The sequence below is a fragment of the Hippocampus comes genome, unplaced genomic scaffold (genome assembly GCF_001891065.2).
Source record: "Hippocampus comes isolate QL1 unplaced genomic scaffold, H_comes_QL1_v1.1 scaffold132, whole genome shotgun sequence".
Taxonomy (NCBI): domain Eukaryota; kingdom Metazoa; phylum Chordata; class Actinopteri; order Syngnathiformes; family Syngnathidae; genus Hippocampus; species Hippocampus comes.
In genome coordinates, this window is record NW_017805467.1 from 3,685,755 (window position 1) to 3,710,536 (window position 24,782).

Sequence of the window (24,782 nt, forward strand, 5' to 3'; positions counted from 1 at the left end):
ACCAAGACTGTTTGTACAATGTTGCAATCACACAACACACCACTTCACTGATGTGGTGATAGTCCTGCTAGAGCGCAAAATCTATACTGCGTAGTGATCGTGACGTGCAAGTTCATTGACCATGCTTCACTTCCACAATAACTGCAAGTCTGTGCAGATAAACACACAGGCATTCACACATTGACACAGTAATCCTGTAAACATTTGGGATAAAATGTCATGGCGGGACACTTGTTGAGCTTTAAACATTTTACTTAGAAAGGCACAAACTATGATTTCCTGGTAAATTATTCTGATGTAAGAAATAAAAGTTGAAAGACATCTTCCCCAACGTAAAATCAGCATTTTCGGCCATAACTCAGATATAAGCGTCGTGAAGGACTCTTCCTAGATCAGTCTTTATTAAGTTTTGTTTTCGTAATTGTTAATTCCAAACCTAGTTTCCACTGTAATTGTTTTCTGATGTTTCCAAAAGTGCAATAATAGTAAGAGAGCTTAATATCTGTTTCTCTCGATCTTCCACAGTACCTGAGGCCAGTGACTGTGCTACAAAGTCCACGTCGACAGACAAAAAGAAAGCCAGAGGAAAGGGGGAAAAAAATGGAACTCCAGAACACTATAACATAAAAATAAGTCTTCAACGCAGGGATTTGACTTTGAAAAATGAGGATCCAATTACAAAAAAAGAAGAAAACAAAACATAAAAATCCTCCAAATTCTGTTATAGATGAAAAGCTTCCTGTCTCTCAGAATTAACATGATCATATTTTCACCTTTCCTCTTTACTTTGATCCCAAAACACACACCAAAGGAAGAAAAGGAAAGCAATAAAAAGTTTCTTAAGGAGCAGAATTCTGATGGTTCCCCCTGATCAACAGCTGTTTCACTGTTGGAACAACAAACCTTTATGGAATCTAGAATACAACAACTGTTTCAAACAGTATCTTTTTTTCATATTCACGCCACAGTTTCATTGTTACAGCTTTTTAAAACATTTTTTCCTTAAGCCCCCCAATCCCCTCCCTCTTTGTAATGCAGGCGAGTTTTTTTTTCTGCTGATCAAGGAATCAGAGTCTGTTGTGAGTCAGTATGACTGCAACATTCCTTGAACACGCCAGCAGCCAGGGAGCACTGAGAACGAGAAAGATAGAAGCAGGGGCAGGGACGGTGGAGAGTGAGGAGGAAGTAAAGTGAGGGGGTAAAGAGGTGAGGGGGAATCTGGGCAGAGAAATAAGGACAGGGAGGGCTCTGTGTAGTTGCTTCCATTTAAAACTTGACAGTGATAACAAGGTTTCAAGTTCTCTCCAATCGCTTCCTTCACTTATGCCTCTGGAGGGCTTTCCTCTTTCTCCTTTTGAAGAAACAACAGCACCTGGAGGATAAACAGATGAGACATTTTTGTTAAAAACAAACCCTCTTGTGTATACAATAGCTGGGGGGGGGGGGGCACTGCCATAATTAATCAAGAATGGGGCGCACACGTACCAATAATTGGACCACTTTTAAGACCTGATTGTCTGACATCTTTCGAAGACGATCCTGACCTTTTATCCTGTGATTTGGTGTGAGAGAAATCTTTCCTCCTCAGTCTGCTTGGAAGCCCGCCAGGGTTAACAGTGGTCAATATCAAACAGGTTCAATGTCTACTCATATATTGATCCCCTCCCTCCAAATGCTAGTCCAAGTCAACAGTTGACTCCTTCGGGTTGTCTTTGTCTATTACTATTATTGCTTCTTGTATTTTTTTTTTTTCCCTTTTGGATGTCCTGTGGCACCATGCTCTCTCTCTCAGGTCAGTCTCGATATTATGACACATTTCTTTGTTGGGGAAGGAGATTCACAATTATTGGTTTGGCTATTATCCTTATTGCATCTATGATAATCAGATTATATTAATATATTATATCCAAGCCTCTACCCTACTTACGAGGTCATCACTTCCACTGCTCAACCATTTCCATATCAGTCTCACTTTTCATGTTGGTAAAGTGAGTCAAAGTCACAAAATCACCCTTCAGGCACCTTAGAAATCAAATGTCGACAGAAGCTGCACAAATGTACATGTTCTCCCATATAATATCTCATACTATTTACTGTCTACCCACCTGAGCCACTGCAAATTCTACTGTAAATCTGGTAATATCCTCATACAAAGAAGCACTGTTGTAGGGTTATTAGACGTGTAATGTTGCTGTTTTTAAAAGATTGTATCTGTATTTTGTTTTTCTGTTAACTTATTTTTTTCTAGACTGTAAATCCAGACTCATCGCTGGACAAGCAATTGAGTCTGGTGTGTAGTCGCATCAAGCGCATTTCTGAGGCATGGCAAACCAGAGCAAACAGACAGCGAAGAGCGGACGTGATGTTGAAAAAAACCTCCACATCATCTTTTCAAATAAATACTGCCAGCTTCTAGGTCTTCCATGACTATGTGTGTTTCTGGTCATTTAAAACTGAATATAATGCTGAATGAAAAAAAAAAAAAAAAACTAGCATCTCTCCCTCACGCCATTCTGAATGTTATATGAGGATGGACTTTGGCAGCCAAAGAGTGACGTTGTTCACGATGGATACGTCACAGCAAGTAAACAAATTTGATTGGACAGTTCATTTTGAATCAAGCCCCAGCTGCGGTGAAGGGCTTGGTCTCCACATCCATTTTGTGAGTGTGGCTGACCAGGTTACATTGCCATGTTCCTTCTAGCAGGGGGAGTATCGATAGAAATTAACATTTTGGCTACAACTGGGTGACTATATATGCCAATTTAAACAACAACAATTTCATGATAAACAGGGATATACCTCAAATAGTGTTTCCCACAAAAAATGGTGGGTGGCTCACCCACCTCCTCCGCCCCCCCACCCCAAAAGAAAAATTAAAAAAAAGAAAGGCACTGTAGGTCTCATACTTGGTTTCGTCGGCCACTTCAACCTCGGTGGGAGCAGTGATGGGAGCATTGGAGTGTCCAGCTGTGGGATCATCAGTGTTCAGCTCGCCATTTGTTGAGCTCATCACCTGGAAACAAAGAGACCAAAGAGCTCAAAAAACACTCACACATGAGAGAGTAGGGCGAGAATGCAAAGACCCATATTCATACTGTATCTGTGTGCCAGCCATCTTTGAGCGGATCAAATTGTGCAGTCACTTGGGAGCGCTCCAACTAAAGCAACTTCATGGAAGCTTATGAGCTGCAGTACTATTGGCCGAACACTGGGTGGCATAATTGAGTTGCAGCATTAACAATGAAGGCTTCTGATTTCAGGAGCTCTACCAAATACTTATTCCAAGCAAATATGGGAAATGGCAATGGAATTGTAAATTGCTGCGAGGGAAAATAATTGATTTATTGTACAAATATATAAAGCTCCCTCATTGAGCTAACCGAACCATCATGTCATGACAGTTGCTGCTATATGTCACCTCTGCACGCCCCCTCACGTAACAGGCAATTAGCAGATGAAGCAAACTGCCGCTGTGAGCAAACAGAACGGACGCACAGGGATTCAGCCAGTTGAACGAACGCACACAGCAGAGGGTTGGAAAGAGCACAGGCAGCGTGAAGTGTGTGAGGGATGACAGCACCGGCACACGTAACCATACAGCTTCATGCACTAGCCATCCAAGCAGCAGCATTAGCAGCAGTACCTGGACAGAGCCCCCCAGCCGCTCAGCTGTGAGGTGCGACCCCAAAGTCTCCTTATTGGTCACAGGGGTGGGCTGAGACTCACTTCCTTTTGGCTCAGGCGACTTGATGCAATTGCAAAAAAAAAAAAAGGTTGAAGACGCAGGTGGTGGTGAAGGGGCAAGGAAGTGAGGGGATCAATGTGGTGGGAGTGGGGGTGAGGGTAGAGTAGTGAGGGAGAGAAGGGACAAGGAAGAGGTGGGGTAGGTGAGTAAAAACAAAAGAAAGGAAAACAAAAAGAAACAAAACAATTACAGAAGACATCTCCCAAGCAGAAGCAGGCTTGTTAAGACATACAATGTTAAATAGAGGAGAAGAGGGAAGCAAAATTTATATGAAGCACAGATCAACACAAGTCATGCAGGAGTAAAAGAAAAACAGCCTTGATCAAACCTACTGGCACTGAATGTTTAATAGACACAGCTATGTATGATGAGGCTGTTCTGTCAATTTACAAAGTGCCGTTAGAAAATTTGTAGTGCTTCCCCTTAGCCTATTTTAATGCTGAACTGTACTGGATCAGGATATTACAGTTTACAGCCATGGGCAATGTGCATGCCAGTGACGGTGGGGCGTGAGAGGTCACAATGTTTCATCGAGAGCAATAAGAGATGCAATTGATAGTAAGAAGCCGCCGACCATAAAATTCTAAATGAGACACCTCGTGTGTCCTTCATGGAAACAATGACTTGTATACTTGTATACATATCTGTGTTTATCAGAAATGTTTTGTATATTAGTCATTCTAAGCTATTTATCTTTTACTAAGACTAACAACAAGGTAAGGCTTGGATATGGCTGGTAAAATGGGGGGGATGGCGGGGGGGAGTCCACGCTCGGTCACACACTAAGCATATACTGTATTGTCAATACTGATATGAACAATGCAGTCTGTATTTTCAAAACAGGCATGCAATGACCAAAGCTTAGAGTGGCATGGTATCAGAAATAAAGTCAATACCGAAACAGTGATTTGGTTGACAGCTAGTGCAGCAAAATTCAACTCATGACTGTGCAGGTAAATGTAAACTGTCTGGCGGAGACTTGGAACAAATGACTCACTATTTAACATCACTGTCATTGCATTCGTGTGTGGAAATGAGTGGCAGCCATTTTCTCAAGGAAGTTGCTTACAGTTGGATTCAGCGAGAATAATCAGGAAGAGGAACTTGAATGACTGGGTTGGTTGGTCAGTCGGTTGGCGGACTGGCAAGAGTGTGTTGATTATGTAACATTGCTAATGACCTCACCTGGTTTTTGGTCTGCTGTTGTGCTTTGTCCCTGCTGCTGGGCTGCAGGGGAGCATCACTGGGGATAGGGCCTATTGGTGTGGGCTGCAACAAACACAAAAAGAGTCAAATACAGAACATCTGAACGAGTTGAAAACAGAGCACGGAATAACAAAGGAAAGGATGTTATATCCACTGCATCCGTCAAGTATTCACAGCACATCAGTTCTTCCACATTTTGATACGGCCATATTACACAATAGAATTCACTCTTTTTTTTCCCTACTAATTTATACACAGAGCACACCATAATGACAATGTGGGGGGAAAAAAGTTTTTGAATTTTGAATGTTTTTGAAAACAAAAAACCTCCCTCTGAAATCACATGAACGTATTCAGAGCTTTTGACACAAAGCTCAAAATTGAGCTCAGGCGCATTGTATTTCAACTGATCATTCTTGAGAGGTTCCTACGTCTTAATTGATAAGATAAGATAACCGTTATTTAATTGGAGTCCACCTGTGGTAAATTCAGTTGACTGCACATAATTTAGGAAGGCACACAACTCTTACATAAGGTCCCACAGGTGACAGTGGGCTGTCACTTGTATAGAGCTTTTCTATCCTCGGTACTCAAAGTGCGTCACAAAATTTCCTCATCTATTTACTCATGACCCAGGATCAGGATAAACTGGGGTTTCAGTTTCTTGCTCAAACACACTTTGACATGGTCACAATGGCCGGCGATCGAATCCCCAATCTCTTGGTTGGGAGACGGCCACTTTACCTCTGAGCCATGACGCCCTAAAGCACATGTCACAGCACAAATCATACATGAAAGTCAAAGGAATTGTCTGTAGAACTCCACGACTGGATTTTATCAAGGTGCAAATCTTGGGAAGGGTACAGAAACATTTCTGCTGCTTTGAAGGTTCCAATAAGCACATCAATCATAAACTATCAATCATAAAGGGAAGAAATTCCGAATCGGGATAACTCTTCCTAGAGCTGGCAGCTCGTCTAAAGTGAGCACTTTGAGGAGAAGGGCCTTAGTCTAGGGAGGTGACCAAGAAGTCCCAATGGTCACTATGTCAGATCTCCAGTGCTTCTCTGTGGCGAGAGGAGAATCTTCCAGAAGGACAACCTACAGCACTCCCACTAATCTGACCTTTGTGCTAGAGTGGCCAGACAAAAGCCATGGCAAATGGCACATGGTAGCCTGCCAGGAGTTTGCCAAACGGCACCCGAAGGACTCTCAGGCCGTGAGAAAGATAATACTCTAGTCTAAAAAGAAAAAAAAAAAATAATCCTAACTCATTGCCGTGAATGACAGGTGTCACGTTTGGAGGAAACCACGCACGGATTATCACCTGACCAATACCATCCCTGCAATGAAGCATGGTCATGGCAGTATCATGAAGTATGGATGATTTTCAACGGTAGGAACTGGGAAACTAGTTGAAAGAAGAATGAAGCAAGGTACAGAGAAATCCTAGATAAAAACCTTCTCCAGAGTGGTCAGGACCTCAAATTGGGGGCGACTGCTTACCCTCCACCAGGACCCAAAGCTCACAGACAACAAAGGAGTGGCTTCGGGACAACTCTGTGAATGTCCTTGAGTGGCCCAACCAGAGCCCAGACTTAAATCCAATTGAACATCTCTGGAGAGATATGAAAACGACTGTGCACTGACGCTCCCCATCCAACCTGATGGACTTTGAGATGTGCTGCAAGGAGGAATACGCAAAACTGCCCAAAGATAGGTGTGGCATCATATCCAAAAAGACTCAAGGTTGTCATTACTTCCAAAGTTGCATAAATGAAGTACTGAGCTTAGGCTGTGACTACATCTGGACATATGATGTCTTAGTTTTTATATTAAATACACTTGCAAATATTTCAAACTTTTAAACATTGGCATTATGGGGTATTGTGTGTAGAATTTTGACGGGAAAAAAATGAATGTACTCAATTTTGGGATGAGGCTCTAACATGAAATGCGTAGCACTGTGAAGACTTCTCAAATGCACCGTAGGTACTTGGACTGTTATTGCAGTCCAGTGTAATGCATAATTTCTAGGTTTTAGAGGACACTCACCAGGGATTTGCCGACCCAGTCATATTCATAGTCAAAGACGTAGCCGTTTCTGTCAAACAGATCAGTGAAGAGCTTCCGCAAGTAGTCGTAGTCAGGCTTCTCAAAGAAGTCCAGCCTTCTCACATATCGCAGGTAGGTGGCCATCTCTTCTGTATCGAAAACGGCGTTAGCATCAAAAGCGATGGTTCAAAGTAGAATGATATTAATATGCTCCAATCGACGGATTCCACTCACCAGGGAAGCTTTCACAAAGCACTTCTATTGGGGTCGCTCGTTTGGTGTCACCAATTTTTTGATACCTCTCCTTCAAAGTTTCCGCCTAAAAAAAGAAAAAGAAAAGATGCATCATTATCAAGCTGAAATTTGGTCTGGCCCAAAACTGAAGACAGTGTGAACAAATAGATGGCACATTCAAATTTCTGTACACTGGATTCTTTGCAAGTTATTTCATTCTGTGTTCTTTTGTCCTACCATTGACAGACAAAAACTTGGCAACTACAGTATATAAAAATGCTGTTTTTTTAAAAGACTCTTTTTTTTTTTTTTAAACAATATTGTCTTAATGTTGAATGCAACATTAAATTGGAGAACAAGAACAACACAAGACATTTAGCATTTCAAATGTCAATGAACATTCATATTTGCATTAGCAAGATAAGTGGTTGTTGCGAGTCATCAATAGTTTGTGATAATGGGTGAAAAATTAAGTACAGTACGGTAAAGGGACAGAGCCCTAAAACTAATTGCTAAAGCCGAGTAATTAATATTGCCCTTAAATTATTTATAAATGCTCAAATGAACTCTTTCAAGCTGAAAAAAAAAACAAAAACTAAAATGCCAAAAAACTTAAAATATAATTTCAAACTCATCTTGCAAGATATTCCTCAAAAATATTTATAAAAGGACAGATGAAAGAATTTAAAAAAAACATGCACAGGAGTGCACAAGAACATGCACTTTCCATAAACTTCTATAACAACCCAGGCTAAACTCCTCCCTGCATACAAATATGTTAGTGTCTCAGTCGAGTCGAGATGTAATGTATCATTTCAACATACTTCCTTGACAACAATTACTACTTTCCTATAAGCCAGGGCTTTGACGTCATCTTGTGGGTTCTTAAGAGCATTATAGAAAAAGCACAAAAACCACAAATAGATGTTTTTCCGGCAAGTAGCACAGCACAGATTCTAGGGAAAAACAACACAACAGGTGATTTTTGAATAGTCAACTATGCATAGGCTAACATGTATCTCTAGCTAACCATCTTTTTGCCTTGTCAATTAATATTTTAAAAGGAATAATAAACAAATAATATAAAATTTATATTCTTGATATTCAAAGTTAACATTGTGAATCGGCAAATCTCAAAAAGACTTTCTGTTGGGGCAAAAAAAAAGAGGACCATTCCTTCAATGCAGTGCAACTACAACCCTCAAATAGCTGTAGCATATTAATGTTGCAGCTAATATTTTACAAGGAGTTCTTCTACATGGCGGGTCACATGGTTGTCGGTTGTCGTGATCCACATGTAAACTATGTAATAAGGGGAATCAGAGGAAATAAAATATAAAGAAAATGGAAAACTCGCGACACGACCCATAAAAATGCCAGGGGTATGTTTCTAATAAGAAATCAAAATGAAGAGATTGGGTTTCTTTTGTAGAAATAATTTTTTGCGAATCATACGTCAATTGTGACCAAGGCCAATTGAGTGTGTTGACATTGTGAATTCCAGTACTGGTCACTCTACCCTGTCAGTGTATTTTATGGTTGCTGCCATGTTACATATTGATGACAATTTGGCTTGGCCAAGCCATGCAACCTCCCCCACAATCATCCATCCCTCACATTCATCAACAACAGGCTTCCTCCCACATAACAAATGCTCAGATGTCTCACTCTGCTCTTATAATTTGCAAGAGAGACAGTCTGGATCATACCTGGTGAGAAATCCATCATTAGACAACGATTTCTGAGTAGATTCTTGTTATCATTTGCTCTGACAAGAACCAGCCTACAATTCAAGTCAACTTCCTCTAAAGTCATTTTTACGATTCAAGGCATAAAAAAAAGCATCCAACAAGTGAAATTTGAGGCTGACACTGAGACTTTGTTGTCCATTCTTTGGTTTGACGCCAAAAATACAACACAAGAATAGACCTTGAATTCATTCCCATATGAGAGGATGGAGTTATTTTCCCAAGGTCATCTAGATAAACAATGCAAGAGACTGCACTTGGGAGTGCAGAAAAGGTAAAATCAAAGCAAAACACAGCTGACGACACTCATGTGTATTGGAAACAATGCAGTACTATACCTTTAAGCCCTGCCAAGGGAGGCTACCTCGAAGGAAGTACATAAACATGTGACCCAAGGCCTCCAAATCGTCCCGCCTACTTTGCTCTGAAAATGACAAACAACAAAATGGTGTACCACAAAGCAATAGTTTTTCATTCACCAATGACAGTGGGTGCCCGGGTGCCGATGAGCAATCCATCAGATTAAGAGGAGAACGAGTCAGTTAAATCTACGACTGGAGTGAGTACTGAGGAAAAACCTCAGGTTTTTTTTTCTAACTCATGATACATCTTTTGACCGGTACAACTTCAGAGCAACATATAGCCAGAAAAATACGCTTATCTCAACATTTAATTTAAAAAGGACTAAGTTACGGTCCAAAACAAATTCATGGATAGTTTAATGAACATATACAGCACATGTGGAAAAGAGAATCAAGATGATATTCTCACTCACCTTTTCCCAGGTGTGTGTTGATGCTCATGTAGCGTGCTGTTCCAGTCAGACTCTTGTGCTCCCGGTACGGGATGTGTTTTTTGGTCTCAGGGTCTATGTACTCTTTGGCCAGACCAAAATCGATGATGTGAATGGTGTGCTGTCTTTTGCTTCCTGGTCGCCCAACTAAGAAGTTTTCCGGCTTCACATCTCTGTATATCAGACTCTTTGTGTGGACATACTCCATCCGCGTAATCTAGACGAGATGACAATAGGGGAGTCAGGGTTTTAGAAATGTCTGAATCACTGAGTTTCCCTGTTGTTTTACAATACTGATGCTTGTCTAGGGACTAATTTCACAATACCTTTTTCAAGTTCCCAGACTAGAATCACTTGATATTTGACATGGGTCATCCTTCATATGAATTATTTAAAGGTGTCATCTCATCAATAAAGCATTTTTATGGTATTATGACATACACATGTAGACAAAATTGTTGGTTACCCTCTCTTAATTAAAAAAAAAAATACAAATACAAATACGTAGAAAATTAACCAGGGTAGTATGGTGGTCAACTGGTTAGCACGTCCACCTCACAGTGCAGAGGTGCACGGTTCGATTACAGGAACCGGTCTTCCTGTGTGGAGTTTGCATGTTCTCCCCGTGCTTGGGTGAGTTTTCTCCAGGTATTCCGGTTTCCTCCCACATTCCAAAAACATGCACTGTTAACTTAATTGAATACTATAAATTGTCCCCAGATGTGATTAATTGAACACCATAAATTGTCCCCAGATGTGATTGTGAAATGGTTATTTGTCTATGTGTGCCCTGTAATTGACTGGCAACCAGTTCAGGGTGTACCCCACCAACTGCCTGAAGACAGCTGAGTTAGGCTCCAGCACGCCTGTGACCCTCAAGAGAATAAGCGGATTAGAAAATGGATGGATGGATGGATGGATGGATGGATGAAAATTCACCAATGAAAATCATACAGGCTTTGATCAGGCCTTTAAATTGTGGTTCAAAAAGCAGCCTAGAAAAAAATGATGGTACCCTTGACTTAATATTTTGTTGCACAACCTTTTGAGCGAATTACTGTAGCCATGAAAGATTTTAAATCACATTTAAAATCAACCCAAAGAGATGATGTAGAAAATGCCAAACACAAAACGAAGGACACTTTCGATGTAGTTCTAGTTAGTCTTTGTTAGTTTTGTAAAAGTAATATGTCGTTTCAGTAATTTTTTTCATTTTAAAGCAATTTTGATTTATTTAGCTAATAAAAACATTTTTTTCAATTTTAGTTTGAGTTATTTTGTCAGTTTTTGTTCAATAAAATATCCCTGGTGTGTAGGTGTAGTTTAGCCCGTATAGTAAAACATTTGCTTAGTGATGGTAACATGCATAGTCTCCTATAAAAAACACAATTCATGTTCTGAATGAACACAATTCACAAATGCACACTCAAATCTGTTGACGTTAACTTTCAGCCTCACCAGTTGTATGGCTATCATCAGGACGGTCTTGAGGGAGAAGGTGCGGTCACAAAGATCAAACAGGTCCTCTAGACTGGGCCCAAGCAGCTCCAACACCATAGCATTGTATTTCCCGCAAGGACCAAAGTAGTACACCTGTGGAATTCCCTCTGTGGGAGAATGCACAAATAATGCATTTCATTTTAAATTCGCCTTCCTTGACCAGTATTGAAATGACAATTGATTTTTTTTTAAAATTTTTATGACAATTGATTTTTTTTTTTAATGGACAGCATTCAAATTCACAATCTATCTTTTTTATGACAATTGATTTTTTTTTTTTAATTTTTAATGGACAGCATTCAAATTCACAATCTATCTGGTGTCATTTATATAAAAAAAAACAACAACAACAAAAAAAGAAACAAATATCCCACTTTACACCATCAACTTCAATTTGATAAAAGATGATAAGAAAATATTTGTCCTGTTGTCCTGTGTGGATGGAATGACCAATTTGCACCTCTGCATATTTCCTGACAAGAAAAAGTACGACTCCAGCAATAAGAAAACGTTTGTTTGCTTCCTTCAACAGGTCTATCGGGAAAAGGAGTGGCTGACTTCTCTGAAGTGGGAATAAAGACAAAGCGTAAAGGTCAAGAGCGTAACACTATCTGAACCTCTGATATATTTACAGTTCTGCATGACACCACCACACCCCATTTTGTTGTGAGGTGTAAGATACTAACATCACCACAATCCACTCAAAGCTACAGTAGATTGCTTTTAAAAATTAAGTCAAAACATCAGTGAAAACCCTCAGCAGAGTCAAGGTCTACAGGAGTGTGGGTCACTTGAGCATCAACATAACACCCATCTGACAAAATCCACAAATCATGAGATTTTGCAGAAATGATTAACCAACATACGTGATGTATGAGTTACAGTATGACTGCCAATCCGCGTTTCCAGCAAATGCTGCGGTTCAGTTAAATTTTGTTTAGCGGAACACACAATTTTTGGGTGTAAATACAATATTGTGAGAAAATGTAAGGGGTACAAATCACTGATCTGCACCTTTTTTGTTGGGGCTGCTGCAAGGGTACCAACTGCAGTGGTACAGTACAAAGATACACAATTTCCTGTTGATTGGTCACCAGAGAATGTCAGATTTTGTGGAACAACTTGAGGGGAACTTGTAGTTGTTTTTGTTGAAACCTTTCTCTCCCTTTTTTTTTTTTAATGTATAAGCGGGTTACACTGTGCTGGTATAATGTCATTGTATTTACGTTTTTGAAGCAGTTGTTGACATGACAGATTGGGTTTTTCCAGGACAAGATGAACTGGACTGAGACACTGTGGAAATCAATCTCAACGCAATGTGAGAAGCATATACTGGAAGACAGATATAAAAATAGTTGGTGTTGGATAAAGCCACCATCATCACTATCACAGATGATAAGGATGTCGTCCCCACATCGCTGATTTTCAGCAGAGAAAAAAAACTAAAAGGATTTCTATTGCTTTAATAAAAGAATGAAGCCCGAGCATTGCAGTAAACATACACTGTGATGGAGAAGTAACAATAAATCTCAATCTCTTAAGCGGCACTTGAGCATTCACACAGAAACTGTGTTGTTCGCCACATCTTGCCACAACTTCTGCTTGAAGAATTTAAATAGAATTTACACACAAAAACAAATCCCCATTACTCCTGCACTTAAGTCTGTAAGATTTTCCAAGTAACGAAGCCCATGACACAAGAGGTTAATGGAAAGCATGGCCATCACAAAAGGAAAATGAGTGAATGAACACTGAGCTGGTGAATGTGAGCAGCTAAATGGTTGTGTGTGCCGCAATCACTTTTTAAAATGCATCGTGTCATAAAAGTAATAGGGAAAAGGTTTCTCCGCCTTATCAAGATTTCATGAAGAGTAAAATAAACAGCAGTGCAATTCTCCCATGTGCTACACTTCAACAGTACACACGTTTATCTCTTTTGAGTTGTGAAGAACAGGCTGGGTTTCGAGCCAAACCAATCGTCAGTGGTGCTCTGCCCCTGTTACCATAATTGGAGACAATTCCACCTATTGTATCTACTGCAGGCCTTATCAAGCTGCATCACGGCAGCTGAAGACAATGTTGCTGCACAGTGAAATGTCAGAGTTGAGGGTCAGAGATGAGAGCGATTGGGAATAGGGGAGATGGCCAGGGAGAAGAGCTGAAGGGAGTGAATGCATATTAAACATTTAGACTATGAAGAGAGGAAGAGGACGAAGATAAGTGACTTCCATTAGCCCAAATGCTCAGGAGATGTCCTCCCGAGATTGAAATAAGATCAATGGCATGTCTTGTTCAGGCTGAGGCGAGACTGACAAAATGAAAGATACACAAGAATGCTATTTTCATCTTTTAAACTGATATTGCTAATTTGAGAAAAGGTAACGTTTATATTTTATCTGTCTGACAACACACCGTCTTTATCCATGAATGCAAGCCAGCCACAAGAACAGTAAATGAAGATACTGTAACATCATTCGAGACAAACTCAATACAGAGACCTTTCATTTAGGAGAGACATTGAGATAAATGCTTCGAAGATGGCATCATTTTCCATCCAAAAATTCATGCCGTGGTACCAACACTGAGAGATGACCTCTAAGGCTCTGATCATAGCAGGAACAATTGTTACTGAATCATCAGGGCTGTGTCACTGGCTCTTCATATTCCAGGAAAAAGCGGAATTTTCCAGTGGTCCTTGGAGGTTAACAGAGTGGCAGGTACCCTCCACAAAAGTATGTACAATAAGTAAGTCTACACGAATGACCAAAAGGCGATAGAGGCCAAAGCTGCAGACAGACGTCAACGAGCCAGCTTACGCAAGCTTGTAAACAATGACGACCACAAAAGAGGAAAGAGAGAGGGCACCTGCCCTGAGAAAGAGAAATAATTTGAAAAAGAAAGGTTGAATATTCGGCAGAGCATGTTGTAAACATGTTGACAAATTGAACGGCCTTTAAAAAGAGTGACAAGGTAATAAAATATTTACTTCCTCTGTAAAACCTAGTATAAACGGTAACCAATTCATTCATTTTAAACATTAACACATCCAAAAATGACTTCCAGCTCCTAGACATTCAAGAATTTCCCTTGAGATTAATTAAGTACCCACCTGCCTTAATTATCAAATACTCAAATACACACGTTCAGTATGAATTCACATAATTTGCATTGGCATGCAATAGAAATTTGAGATGAAAAATGTTTGCCATGGAAAACCAACAATCTTTACCGTATTTTTCAGCCCATATAGCGCACCAAAGAAACCCAGCCGCTGGGGGGCAGTGCCCTCCCCTGGGGGTGCACTGTTCCCCAGTGCCGGTCCCAAGCCCGGAGAAATGGGGAGGGTTGCGTCAGGAATGGCATCCGGCGTAAAACTTTTGCCAAGACGACCATGCGATTTGGTAGGACGGTTTACAGGGGCGGATGGAAATTACTGACTCGCTGTGGCGACCCCTGAATAGGGACGTGCCGAAAGGAGAAGAAGAAGAAGATAGCGCACCAAAGAAACAAATGATGGCAAGTTTTACTTGACGACCTAGCGCAGAAAGAATCCGTGCGACATTTTGTTGATTTAGCTCGAGACATCTGACACATAGTCACATAAAACATTTTTGTTGCACTTTAAATTTATATCCTGTTTACACTGCAGTAGAAATTGCAGCTGGAGCTTATCCACATCCTTAAATCACCGTTTTAGATTGAAAAGTGTCCAATTTGCTTAATTTATTTATTTGGCCCATTTGCTTTATTTATTTATTTGGCCTTTTGTCCCATTTAATGGCCAGGAAGAAGGGAAAATGTGTCTTGACCAAAGACAGTCAAACTTAAGGCTAGTATAGTGTTGACACAGTCCATCCAGATGTATTGCAACGGCAAGGTCAATTCCATCATTTTTTGTTTTCGACAGAAAACATTTGCGTTTCAGATCAAAAGGTAATTACGAGAGTAAAGTTCAGAATTCCAGCTTTTACTTCATGATATTTACATCAAGATGTGTTAAACAACCCAGGACAGCACGCATATTGTTTGAACCCACCCACTTTTCAAGTGATCAAACATATTGGAACATGTGACTGATGGATGCTTGTAATTGCTCAGGTGTTGCCTTTTATACCGATTGCTTAAACATGACTTGTTTTTGGCTTCGGTTTTCACCTCTGAAAACTGATATTTTCTGTTAAGCAAACATGAGAAGACCAGACAGCAATCTCTGGGGGAAAAGCAAACCATTCTAAGTTGAGAGAAGGGGGAACATTGATCAGAGCTATTGCACAAACTTTGGGCATAGCCAATGCAATTTGGAATGTTGCGAAAAAGAAAGACACCACTGGTGTCCTGAGCAACAGACATCGAGCATGTCGGCCAAGGGTATCAACAGCAGTTAATGACAGAAACATTGTGAGAGCTGTGAAGAAACACTCCAAGCCAACAGCAAGTGACATTATTGCCAACCTCTACAGGGCAAGGGTGAAGGTATCACAATCCACTGTTTGAGAGAAGCAATATGCAGGCCATCCCACAAGATGCAAACCATTTATCAGCAAAAAGAATCGAAAGGACTGACTGCATTTTGCAAAGAAGTACAGAAGTGAGCCACAAAGGTAACTGATGAGGCTGATGAGAACAAGATGAACCGCTACCGACGTGATGAACTAGCCAAAGTATGGAGAAAGAAAGGATCTGCTCATGATCCAAAACACACAAGCTCAACTGTAAAGCATGGTGGAGGTCATGTTATGATTTGGGCTTGCATGGCTTCTTCTGGAACGGGTTCACTCGTCTTTTATGATGGTAGTAGCATTTTGTCTGGCAATTTATCAAAAAATGCAACCAAATTAATCTTGAGAAGCTTCATCAAGGCAATGATCCAACACACACAATAAAGGACTTGATCCGGGGGGGAAGGTAAGTGGAAGGCATTAGACTGACCAAGTTAATCATTGGACCATAACCCAATAGAGCATGCATTTCACCTCCTGAAGAGGACACTGAAGAGGGAAACCCCCAGAAACAAACAAGAACTGAAAGAGTCTGCAGTAGAGGCCTGTATAGTCATTCCACTCTGCTGAGCTGGAGATAGCATCAATCATTTAAAATTAAAAAAAAACTGTTGAGAACTACAACACGGGCCAGAATCCGAGTGTCCAGTCCAAACCTAAAACAGCCAAATGCACAAGTACCGATACCTTGAGACAAGGTACCGGCCCGACACCTGGCATCGGTACTCATCCATACCTACTAAATACATAAAAGCTGGACTTTTGAACATTTGTCTCATATACATCTTTTGATCTAAAAACTAAATGTCTTCAGTACACAACAAAAACAATGGAATTGACCATGCCATTCCCCACATTTTGGAAGGGACCGTACTCAATCAGAAACACTACTGCAGCATCAAAGCTAGAGTTCTTGAGGCCTCTTATGGCATATCCAGTCATCTGTTTCTTTCATAAAAGACCACAACTAACAACCACTAAACGACAGAGGAAAAAGCCATAACTCTATGTGTGGGTATTAATCATGTTGTTGTACTCAATCAGAAACACTACTGCAGCATCAAAGCCAGAGTTCTTGAGGCCTCCTATGGCATATCCAGTCATCTGTTTTTTTCATAAAAGACCACAACTAACAACCACTAAACGACAGAGGAAAAAGCCATAACTCTATGTGTGGGTATTAATCATGTTGTATCTTAATATAATCCATGACGATACGAGTCAAAGAGCAGACCCAAGGAAAAGTGGGACATGCATTATAATGAGCATTGCATAATTGAGTTTCCCCTGTAATCTATGCTGGCGGCACAATCAGGAAAACAGAGGATACCGACTGAGGAAGTCATCGGTGTAAACACGCCATAATGGCCTACACAGTTTGTAGACGGCCATCTATAAATAGTGAAGGACTGCCCATGTGCCCCACCCCCTTTCTGAACTTTTGCTCCGGTACAAGGACCAAGGAAACTGGCACATGTCAATAAATACGACCCAAAAAACACTTGTCAAGGTCACTGAGGGGTTGGCTGATAAAAAAGTAAAAGCTAATACAAACAGTGTTGCAGGCCAACATATGGCATATCCGGCATTTTTTTTTCTTACCTGAATTTCCCAACTGTTTGTAAAATCTATACTCCAAATGGAGCTGCGGTGCCCTGGATTTAATAGGCTCCTGCAAGGAAAAAAAATAAACTGTGAGTGAAACATGGCGGAGCATAACAACAACAACAAAAAAATCTATTTGAATTAAAACAAGAAATAAATATTTGCAACAAGATATGTGACTGACAAGCATAACTTAAGGCACATGTGTCAAAGTCAAGGCCCGGGGGCCAGATCTGGCCCGCCACATCATTTTATGTGGCCCGCGAAAGCAATTCAAGCATGTCAACTTCCAAGATGCTTACTGAAGTCTGAATCAAAATTTCAAATTGTCATACATAATGTAATAATTAAAATGTTTGAACAATCCATTATTCTTGACTTCTGATGTCAAAACTAGTTATCCATCTATTTGTTGTTCGCTGTGTATGTAATATGTGGAGGTGGTTAAACATTTATATGGTTTCACAAAATTCACATTTATAACGGCCCTCCAAGGGAAGCCGTAACTACAATGTGACCTGAGTCAAAAAATGAGTTTGACACCATGACTTAAGGAAAAGCGTTTTACATGTTCTAATCGCTAAAAATTGCTTTTGAGTTTGAAGTTGTCATCATGAGAGGATAAAGAGCAGCTCAAGCTGGTGAACAGCGGGTTTTTGTGATTGCTTGGCTCACAAACAAAACACCAGCACATATTGTCTTTCGTTAGCTGCAGCTTTACAACTTAAAAAGGTAATCTGATTAACCCCATCAAGCAAGATGACAAGGCTATTATAGACAAGCACGAGTGACAGAACAAACATACTCACATTAACTCATTTTTTACGACTTTACTAGCTATGCCACAGTTGCGGTACCCAACATACGGTACAGACATTACATGGTATAAAATATTTAAATAAGAAATATACTGTAATTTTATAAGTATTCTTGGACAAGGAAGCATAATTGGTGACTTATGTACTTTTTCTAATTATTATTATTAATAACAATGATTATAATTATTATTGTTGTTAATCTTATAATTAATTCTAATTACAATATTTTTGCTATTCTGTAAGACAGCAGAATAAAGACAAATTGTGGCAAACAAAACCTAGTAAATCCACATAAACTACAGTAAATATCCGTTCACCGCAGGGGATGCGTTCCAATCCAGAGCCACCTGCGATAGGTGAAAACCCACAAAACAGAGAGACCAGAAAAATTGATAAAATATATAGTTTTACCCCTCTCACACAATTTAAACAATTGAAAGTATTAAACCACACTTTACAAACATATTTTAGCAAAAAATAGAAAGTATGGAAAATACTGCGCGTGTTGCAGTATCCGTGTGTTCGAAACGTGCTTATAAGAGACAGGCCTGGTTGGGTGGCACATGACATCGGCGAGCTGGAGGGAGGTTGTCGATTCGCTCAAGCTACAATGTGCAATGTGCGAGTGTCTGGGTGTGTTCTGTGGCCCATAGCAGCTTGTTGGTGAGTGGCTTGAAAACTTGTCAACTGTGGCTCTCCTTTCCAACATGCTAGGGCATTACAGTAAATAAGTACTGTATGTGGTATGTTTCGGACTGACGATAGATCCCACTTTTTTTCCACAGTTTGGCTGGTCCCGCAACATACTCAGGTGCAACTTTTGCATTTTAAAATTAGAACTCGGACTGGCACCCAAAATCCCCTGTTCCTTAATTGTGTTGATTTTCTTTTAGCGGTTGGCAAAAGCAATCCCCTCCAAAAGTATTGGACCGGTAAGGTCATTTCATTTTGATTTGTGTTGTATACTAAAGACATTTGGGTTTCAGGTCAATTTATACCATAATATGAATGTCATGTTTGTATGTTATGTATAAATGTTAACTGTTCTGTATAGCGCTTTGTTACAGCTGAAGCTGTTGTGAAAGCGGTATATAAATAAATATGATGGTGGTGCGGGTACCCACAGCGGCTCCTCTCTCCCTGCATTTCAGTGTCTTTCACTGCATGTTTGCACTGTGGTTGAGAGGAAAGAAATTTCATCTGTGTTGTATGTTGCACATAGAGCATATTTGACAATAAAGCTGACTTGACTTGAAAATAAGGCCACATCACTCAGCCTGTATTGCCATGACGCATGATTGCAATGAAAAAAACTAAATCGTAAGTTGAATCAAAAATCACAATATTTTTCTGAGAAATCGTAGTTCAATCTTTTCCTGAAATCCTTCAGCCCTTCCATACACACATTCTACACTACAGTAACTGTATACGTGTTTACGTGGAGTCTTTTCTGTCATTACAATTGAAATCATTCTGGCGGAAGATCTCTGGTGTTTACATACAGTATAATGTGATCTATTTTGTTCCGCCAATTACACACGGCACTACACGAATGAAAACAAGCCACGTGACAAGCGCAGATAGATGTAAACATTTATCAAGATGGAATTCAGTCGCCTATTTCGCACAGTAGTTGCAATTACTTTTACGATTTGATTTAAAAATTTAAAACAAGTTACACGAAGTTTAAAATGTTTTTTTGTATACTGTATGGCAGCTGTTAAGTACCAGCTTCATTATGCTACTGCACCGACAAATCTTTACACACAGTAGACAGCATGAATACTTTAGGGATGACTGCAAGTTGTTAATACACGTTTGTTTCTTCTCTTTTGACAAACAAGGCCTCTTGTTCTGCAGACAAATGATTAAGAAATGTCTTCCTAAAAGAATAAAGTATTAGTTTGCTTGTGTGAAGCACAGTGAGTTGTCATATGTATGAAATGTGCTGTATGAATAAAACTGCTTTGCCTTGACATGAACATATTTTTACAAATGTATTTCTGATTTCATGGAAATTGAAGAAAAACTGAAGGCTGTTAAGCTCTGACTGATTTCGTTATGCCCTTATCAAATCAGGAACATTTTCTCTTATTTTGCCTTGCCAACATCAGCATACCAAGTAAGCCTTGCTCGAAGCAGTTAAGAATGAGTGTTTGCTCCTGCCTGTTCAAACTGTTTCCCCAATTTGTATTTTAGGTGTACGTCAAATAAATATTTCAATCTAATATCTGAAACATAAAAAACACAAACACACAAACTCCTGGGGAAAAACTGAAATCAACAAAATTAGTGGTTGGTCTGATAGACATCACACTGGCTCCCACATAGGCTTTTTGTCCATGCATAAGAGTCCCAAAAGGGACAACAGAAACTGTGAGCAGAGCACGCAGAATGAGTAATGCAGAAAAGTGCAAGGCTATGGGCTGAAAACGTGACGAGCCTGAGAGGCAAACCAAGCAACTGCTCTGCTCGTGTGAACACCCCCTCCCCTACCACCACCCATGAACATTGACAACAAATATATAAATGATGGGTCAAACCAGATGGCACTACACTGCAGAACCATTTAAAACAGCTTACAATAGGAAACAGAGGCTTATGGCAGCTTTATGTAGCCTACTTAAGAGTCATCTCTATTTCCAGCAGATGGACTAAGCTATGGCTGTGTAAATGACCAGAGCCAAGCTGTGAAGGTCTGATGTAACAACTTTGCATTTGACATGGATTTTTCTCAGCACTTGTAAATATCACATTTGTGATCTGATCGCAGGATGAAAGGAAATGAAATGAGGGCCTTGCTCTGACATAGCAGAGATACACAAGTGATTTGAAGACAAATGGAACTGGGTTGTCATGTAACCTTGATCCCTCTTTTAAAAAAATAAATAACGGTGAGTAGCATTGGTGCTAGTATATGCTCATAAGTACACAAGTGACCCATCCAGGAACTTGTGTCACCAGCTCAACCACTTTTCTCTATGTATGACATTAACACTACTAAAGTCAATGTAAAATCCCATTGACATACTCACAGAAAAGTAGCATTGACGTTGGGATTGACTTCAAATCACCAATATTCATACACAGATGTTGAAACTCACATACCGACAGGTAATAACAATACTCAAAGCAACATTTTCTTCCTTGAATTTTCACTGATTCAAGGAATTTTACTTACCTCAAAATTCACTATCCAAGGGACAACTGATATGGGACCTGAGGAGCCAGGTGAGCCCAAAGCTTCCTCGTGTAGCGTTCATTGTGAGCAGACGTGTTTGTTGTGATTTACGCAACTCTGACTGTTTTTATGTATTTTCTGCATAGTGTATTAGCCCCTAATCAGGGGCTGATAAAATAGTTTCGGATTTCGAACAAATCCCTTTTCGAACAGCCTTCTGGAACGGATTATGGTCAAAAACCGAGGTATGACTGTAATTACCTTTTGAAATCTATGAATAATTGTTTTTATTAATCATGATTTCAATATCCATCCAAAATATATTTTTTTCTGTAATTACATTATCACCCAACACCACATCGTAGCATATCTTGGCAAATAAATATGCCCCCTGGGATTTGTGACCAGAATATGGTGAAATCAATAACTGGATGCTTAGAAATTTTCTGGCAATGCCACATCACCATTCCCACAAAAATATGTTTTGTTCACAAGAGATCGATAAGTTATGACTTACTTCAGTGCAAACACTAAAATTATGTGGTAATGATGTCAGAAACAAAGCATCCAAATTGCTCTGATGTCATCCCAATCTTTTACAAAGCCCAACTGGGCAGTTTTTTTTTTTTTTTTTGTGGCATGCCAAGAGACTGCTATGATATACATCAATTTATAAATCAACTAGAAATCCTTGAGATTTAGCTGATTCCTAAATGAATTGTAATCTGCATTGACTGACGCAATTTGATGGAATCTCCCTTTAACAAATCCTATACACTGTGCTTTGGTTACCCTATGGTGTGGTAATTAAGAGAGTGGTAGTTCACCATGAATGTTGGCCTGTGTCGACGACAGCTGACCAAAAGGCCAGAAGGGCCCTTCCCTGTCTGACCTGCTGCTGCACTAACCTCTCCACCTCAGCTGTTCCACACCACAGCATCTTCATTCAAACTACGTGTGTGTTTTTGGCGTGACGACTTCCACTGAAACACCAGCATGTTTTGGCTCTATGATACGCCTGAGGAATCATGGGACATAGGCAGATTCCAGTTGGACGGATGGATGACACAGATGACAAGCGACTTTAAAAAGTGCAGTCCACCACACTTCTGCCGCTACTGCCTTTGATTAGGAGCCAAGTCAAACCAAAAAGTGCAGCAACATGCCCATACAGAAAACAGGAAACAGCAGACTAACACTGGCTCCTTATTCATAGTTAAAAGGCTTCCTGATTCGTTGGTAACATTCATGCCAACGAATATTGCTCTAGAAGGATCATCACTTGTGCAACAGCTCTGGTATGATGTGTTCAACAACACATTGAACACCATTTCAAGGATCCCTCTTAGAGTAATACATGATTATGTCATCAGAGATTATGGGGCGTTTCCAGAATTTTAACCGTGGTAGTCTCGCATACACTTTTCTGGATAGAAAACCAACAATCACCTTCCGAGGATTAAACAACTCTTCATATGATGTCATCCAGGCTATAGCTGATATCTGCTCAATCAATGCAGCAAAAGCCTAGAACTGATCTTTGTAACTAGACGTACAATTCAACCACATATAAGCTTACTGGCTTTTTCTCTGCTCTTGTCACGCGCCGAGATTCACTACAACGAAAACAAGCCTTCCGCAAAAGTCTAATCCAACCTCAGCCAACAGCGACCTCTGCTGCTTCGCTCCGAAACTGCAACAGCAACCAACATACTGGTTTACACATGCGCAGTAGTCCAGGAAGTATTTCGTTGCATTGCTAAAATGGCTACAAAACGGACCTTTTAGATGCCAAGCAGCTAAGACAAGAAGAGCTCTGACGCTGGAAGAGAGGGTAAAAGTGATCAAAATGAAAGACGGAGGAAGCAAAATAAAAGACATTGTCCAAGAAATGTATGTAAGTGAAAGTGAATGCTGATCGTAAATTTCGCAATTTCTTTGTGCACAACTGTATATTAGCTCTTGTGTCTTTGGGGTTAGGATTGTTTGATTTCAAAAATCATTGATTTAAATTAACAAATCAATACTTTTATTTTCTATCAATTATTTTTTCACGAATGGATAGAAAATTCGAATGTTGCTTTACAACATAACCAAAAAATGTAACTTATTTTTGGGTGTTGTTTTTTCTTAGTTTTTTATCATTAAATTTATTAATTACATATTCATAAGGTGTTACAGTACTGTATACAGTAGACATATTATTCATTACAGTACTGTTATGCTTCAGGTGCATTTTATAGAAGTCTGAAATCAAATTATAGATATTGAAACTTCCTTTTTTATAAAAGAGGATAAATTACTTTTTTAAACCAACAGACAAAGTGGAGTGATTAATAAACAATTGTATGTTAATGTTAAACAATATCAAATAAGTGTATGCTCATATTTATGCACTATGTACAGTATTGGAATAAAAATATAAAAAAATAAAGAGTACACATATACGTTTTGTGTGTGTGTGTGTGTGTGTGTGTGTAAATCTGAGATAAAATTTGCTACGGTGAAAAACCCCCTGTTGTGAAAAATTTCTTGCTGCAAACATGATTTCGTTGTAGAAGAGTTTCACTGTAGACAAATTGCTCCATCTTGTGATGAATTTATTTAAACTCACTGATCGGCCCCAAAAATTCAGATTGTGTAAAATCTAGTAGTTTTACATAAATTATGTTAAGTAACTATTCTTGGTGTTTCTTCTACTACTAACATGTACCATGTTAAATTTAAATAAAAGTTAATATTCTTCCGCTTAATTCTTAACAAGCCACAGTGTCCCATCATGGGTGAACTATTTTTAGAACAGACCCGTGCGCGACCCATGTTGTCCCGGGGACACAGTGGCACCTACACATGAACATTTTTTTAAAGAACAATGCAAAGGCAACAGGTTTTCTTTCGTCGAACCTCCCTCCGCCACCCCCTCTACTCCTCTGTGCAAAGCTATTCATGAGAAGGAGAAAAAAAGACTGAATTGGAGGCAGTTAACTTCAAAGAGGCTGCCTGCTTATTAAACTCTGCAAGCAGCCCATCATAAGTCAGGTCAAGTCCAGTCAAGCTTTATTGTCAAATACGCTCTTTGTGCAACATACAGCACTGATGAAATTACTTTCCTCTCTCAACCACAGTGCAAACATGCAGTGCATTGAAACACACACAGCTAAAATATAAGGGCGGCAATTCGCACGGCTTAGAAGTCCCCCTCAAAAAAAAACAAATAGCTCCTTAACAGAGAGTATTTGTGGTGATTGAAACCTTGAATTTTCAAACCGGTTATCGGCCCATACCTATTTGCAAATACGTGCTCTTGTCATCGGAGTCAAACGAGTGAATCGTCTGGAATTGGCCATCATTACACTATACTTGGTGAAGGATGTTTGTTTTTGTTTTTTTGTGTC

The 24,782-nt window shown here is 39.7% G+C and overlaps 1 protein-coding gene across 5 annotated transcripts in view; it reads right to left on the reverse strand.

Annotated features, from left to right (window-relative positions):
* Positions 1 to 234: 234 nt before the first annotated feature.
* csnk1g2b (casein kinase 1, gamma 2b) overlaps positions 235 to 24,782 on the reverse strand; it is a 38,256-nt gene continuing 13,708 nt past the window's right edge. For 2 of the 5 annotated variants that reach the window (XM_019875228.1, XM_019875233.1), the window contains 10 exons: positions 17,386 to 17,455; positions 11,243 to 11,391; positions 9,767 to 10,001; positions 9,330 to 9,415; positions 7,244 to 7,328; positions 7,010 to 7,158; positions 4,934 to 5,017; positions 3,647 to 3,748; positions 2,910 to 3,016; positions 235 to 1,372 (listed from right to left, as the gene is read on the reverse strand). In XM_019875228.1, coding sequence (XP_019730787.1) covers positions 1,318 to 1,372; positions 2,910 to 3,016; positions 3,647 to 3,748; positions 4,934 to 5,017; positions 7,010 to 7,158; positions 7,244 to 7,328; positions 9,330 to 9,415; positions 9,767 to 10,001; positions 11,243 to 11,391; positions 17,386 to 17,455 — 1,122 coding nt within the window. In that variant the 3' untranslated portion in view covers positions 235 to 1,317. The remainder of the gene's footprint in view (positions 1,373 to 2,909; positions 3,017 to 3,646; positions 3,749 to 4,933; positions 5,018 to 7,009; positions 7,159 to 7,243; positions 7,329 to 9,329; positions 9,416 to 9,766; positions 10,002 to 11,242; positions 11,392 to 17,385; positions 17,456 to 24,782) is intronic. The other 3 variants (XM_019875229.1, XM_019875231.1, XM_019875230.1) reach the window with 3 other exon arrangements.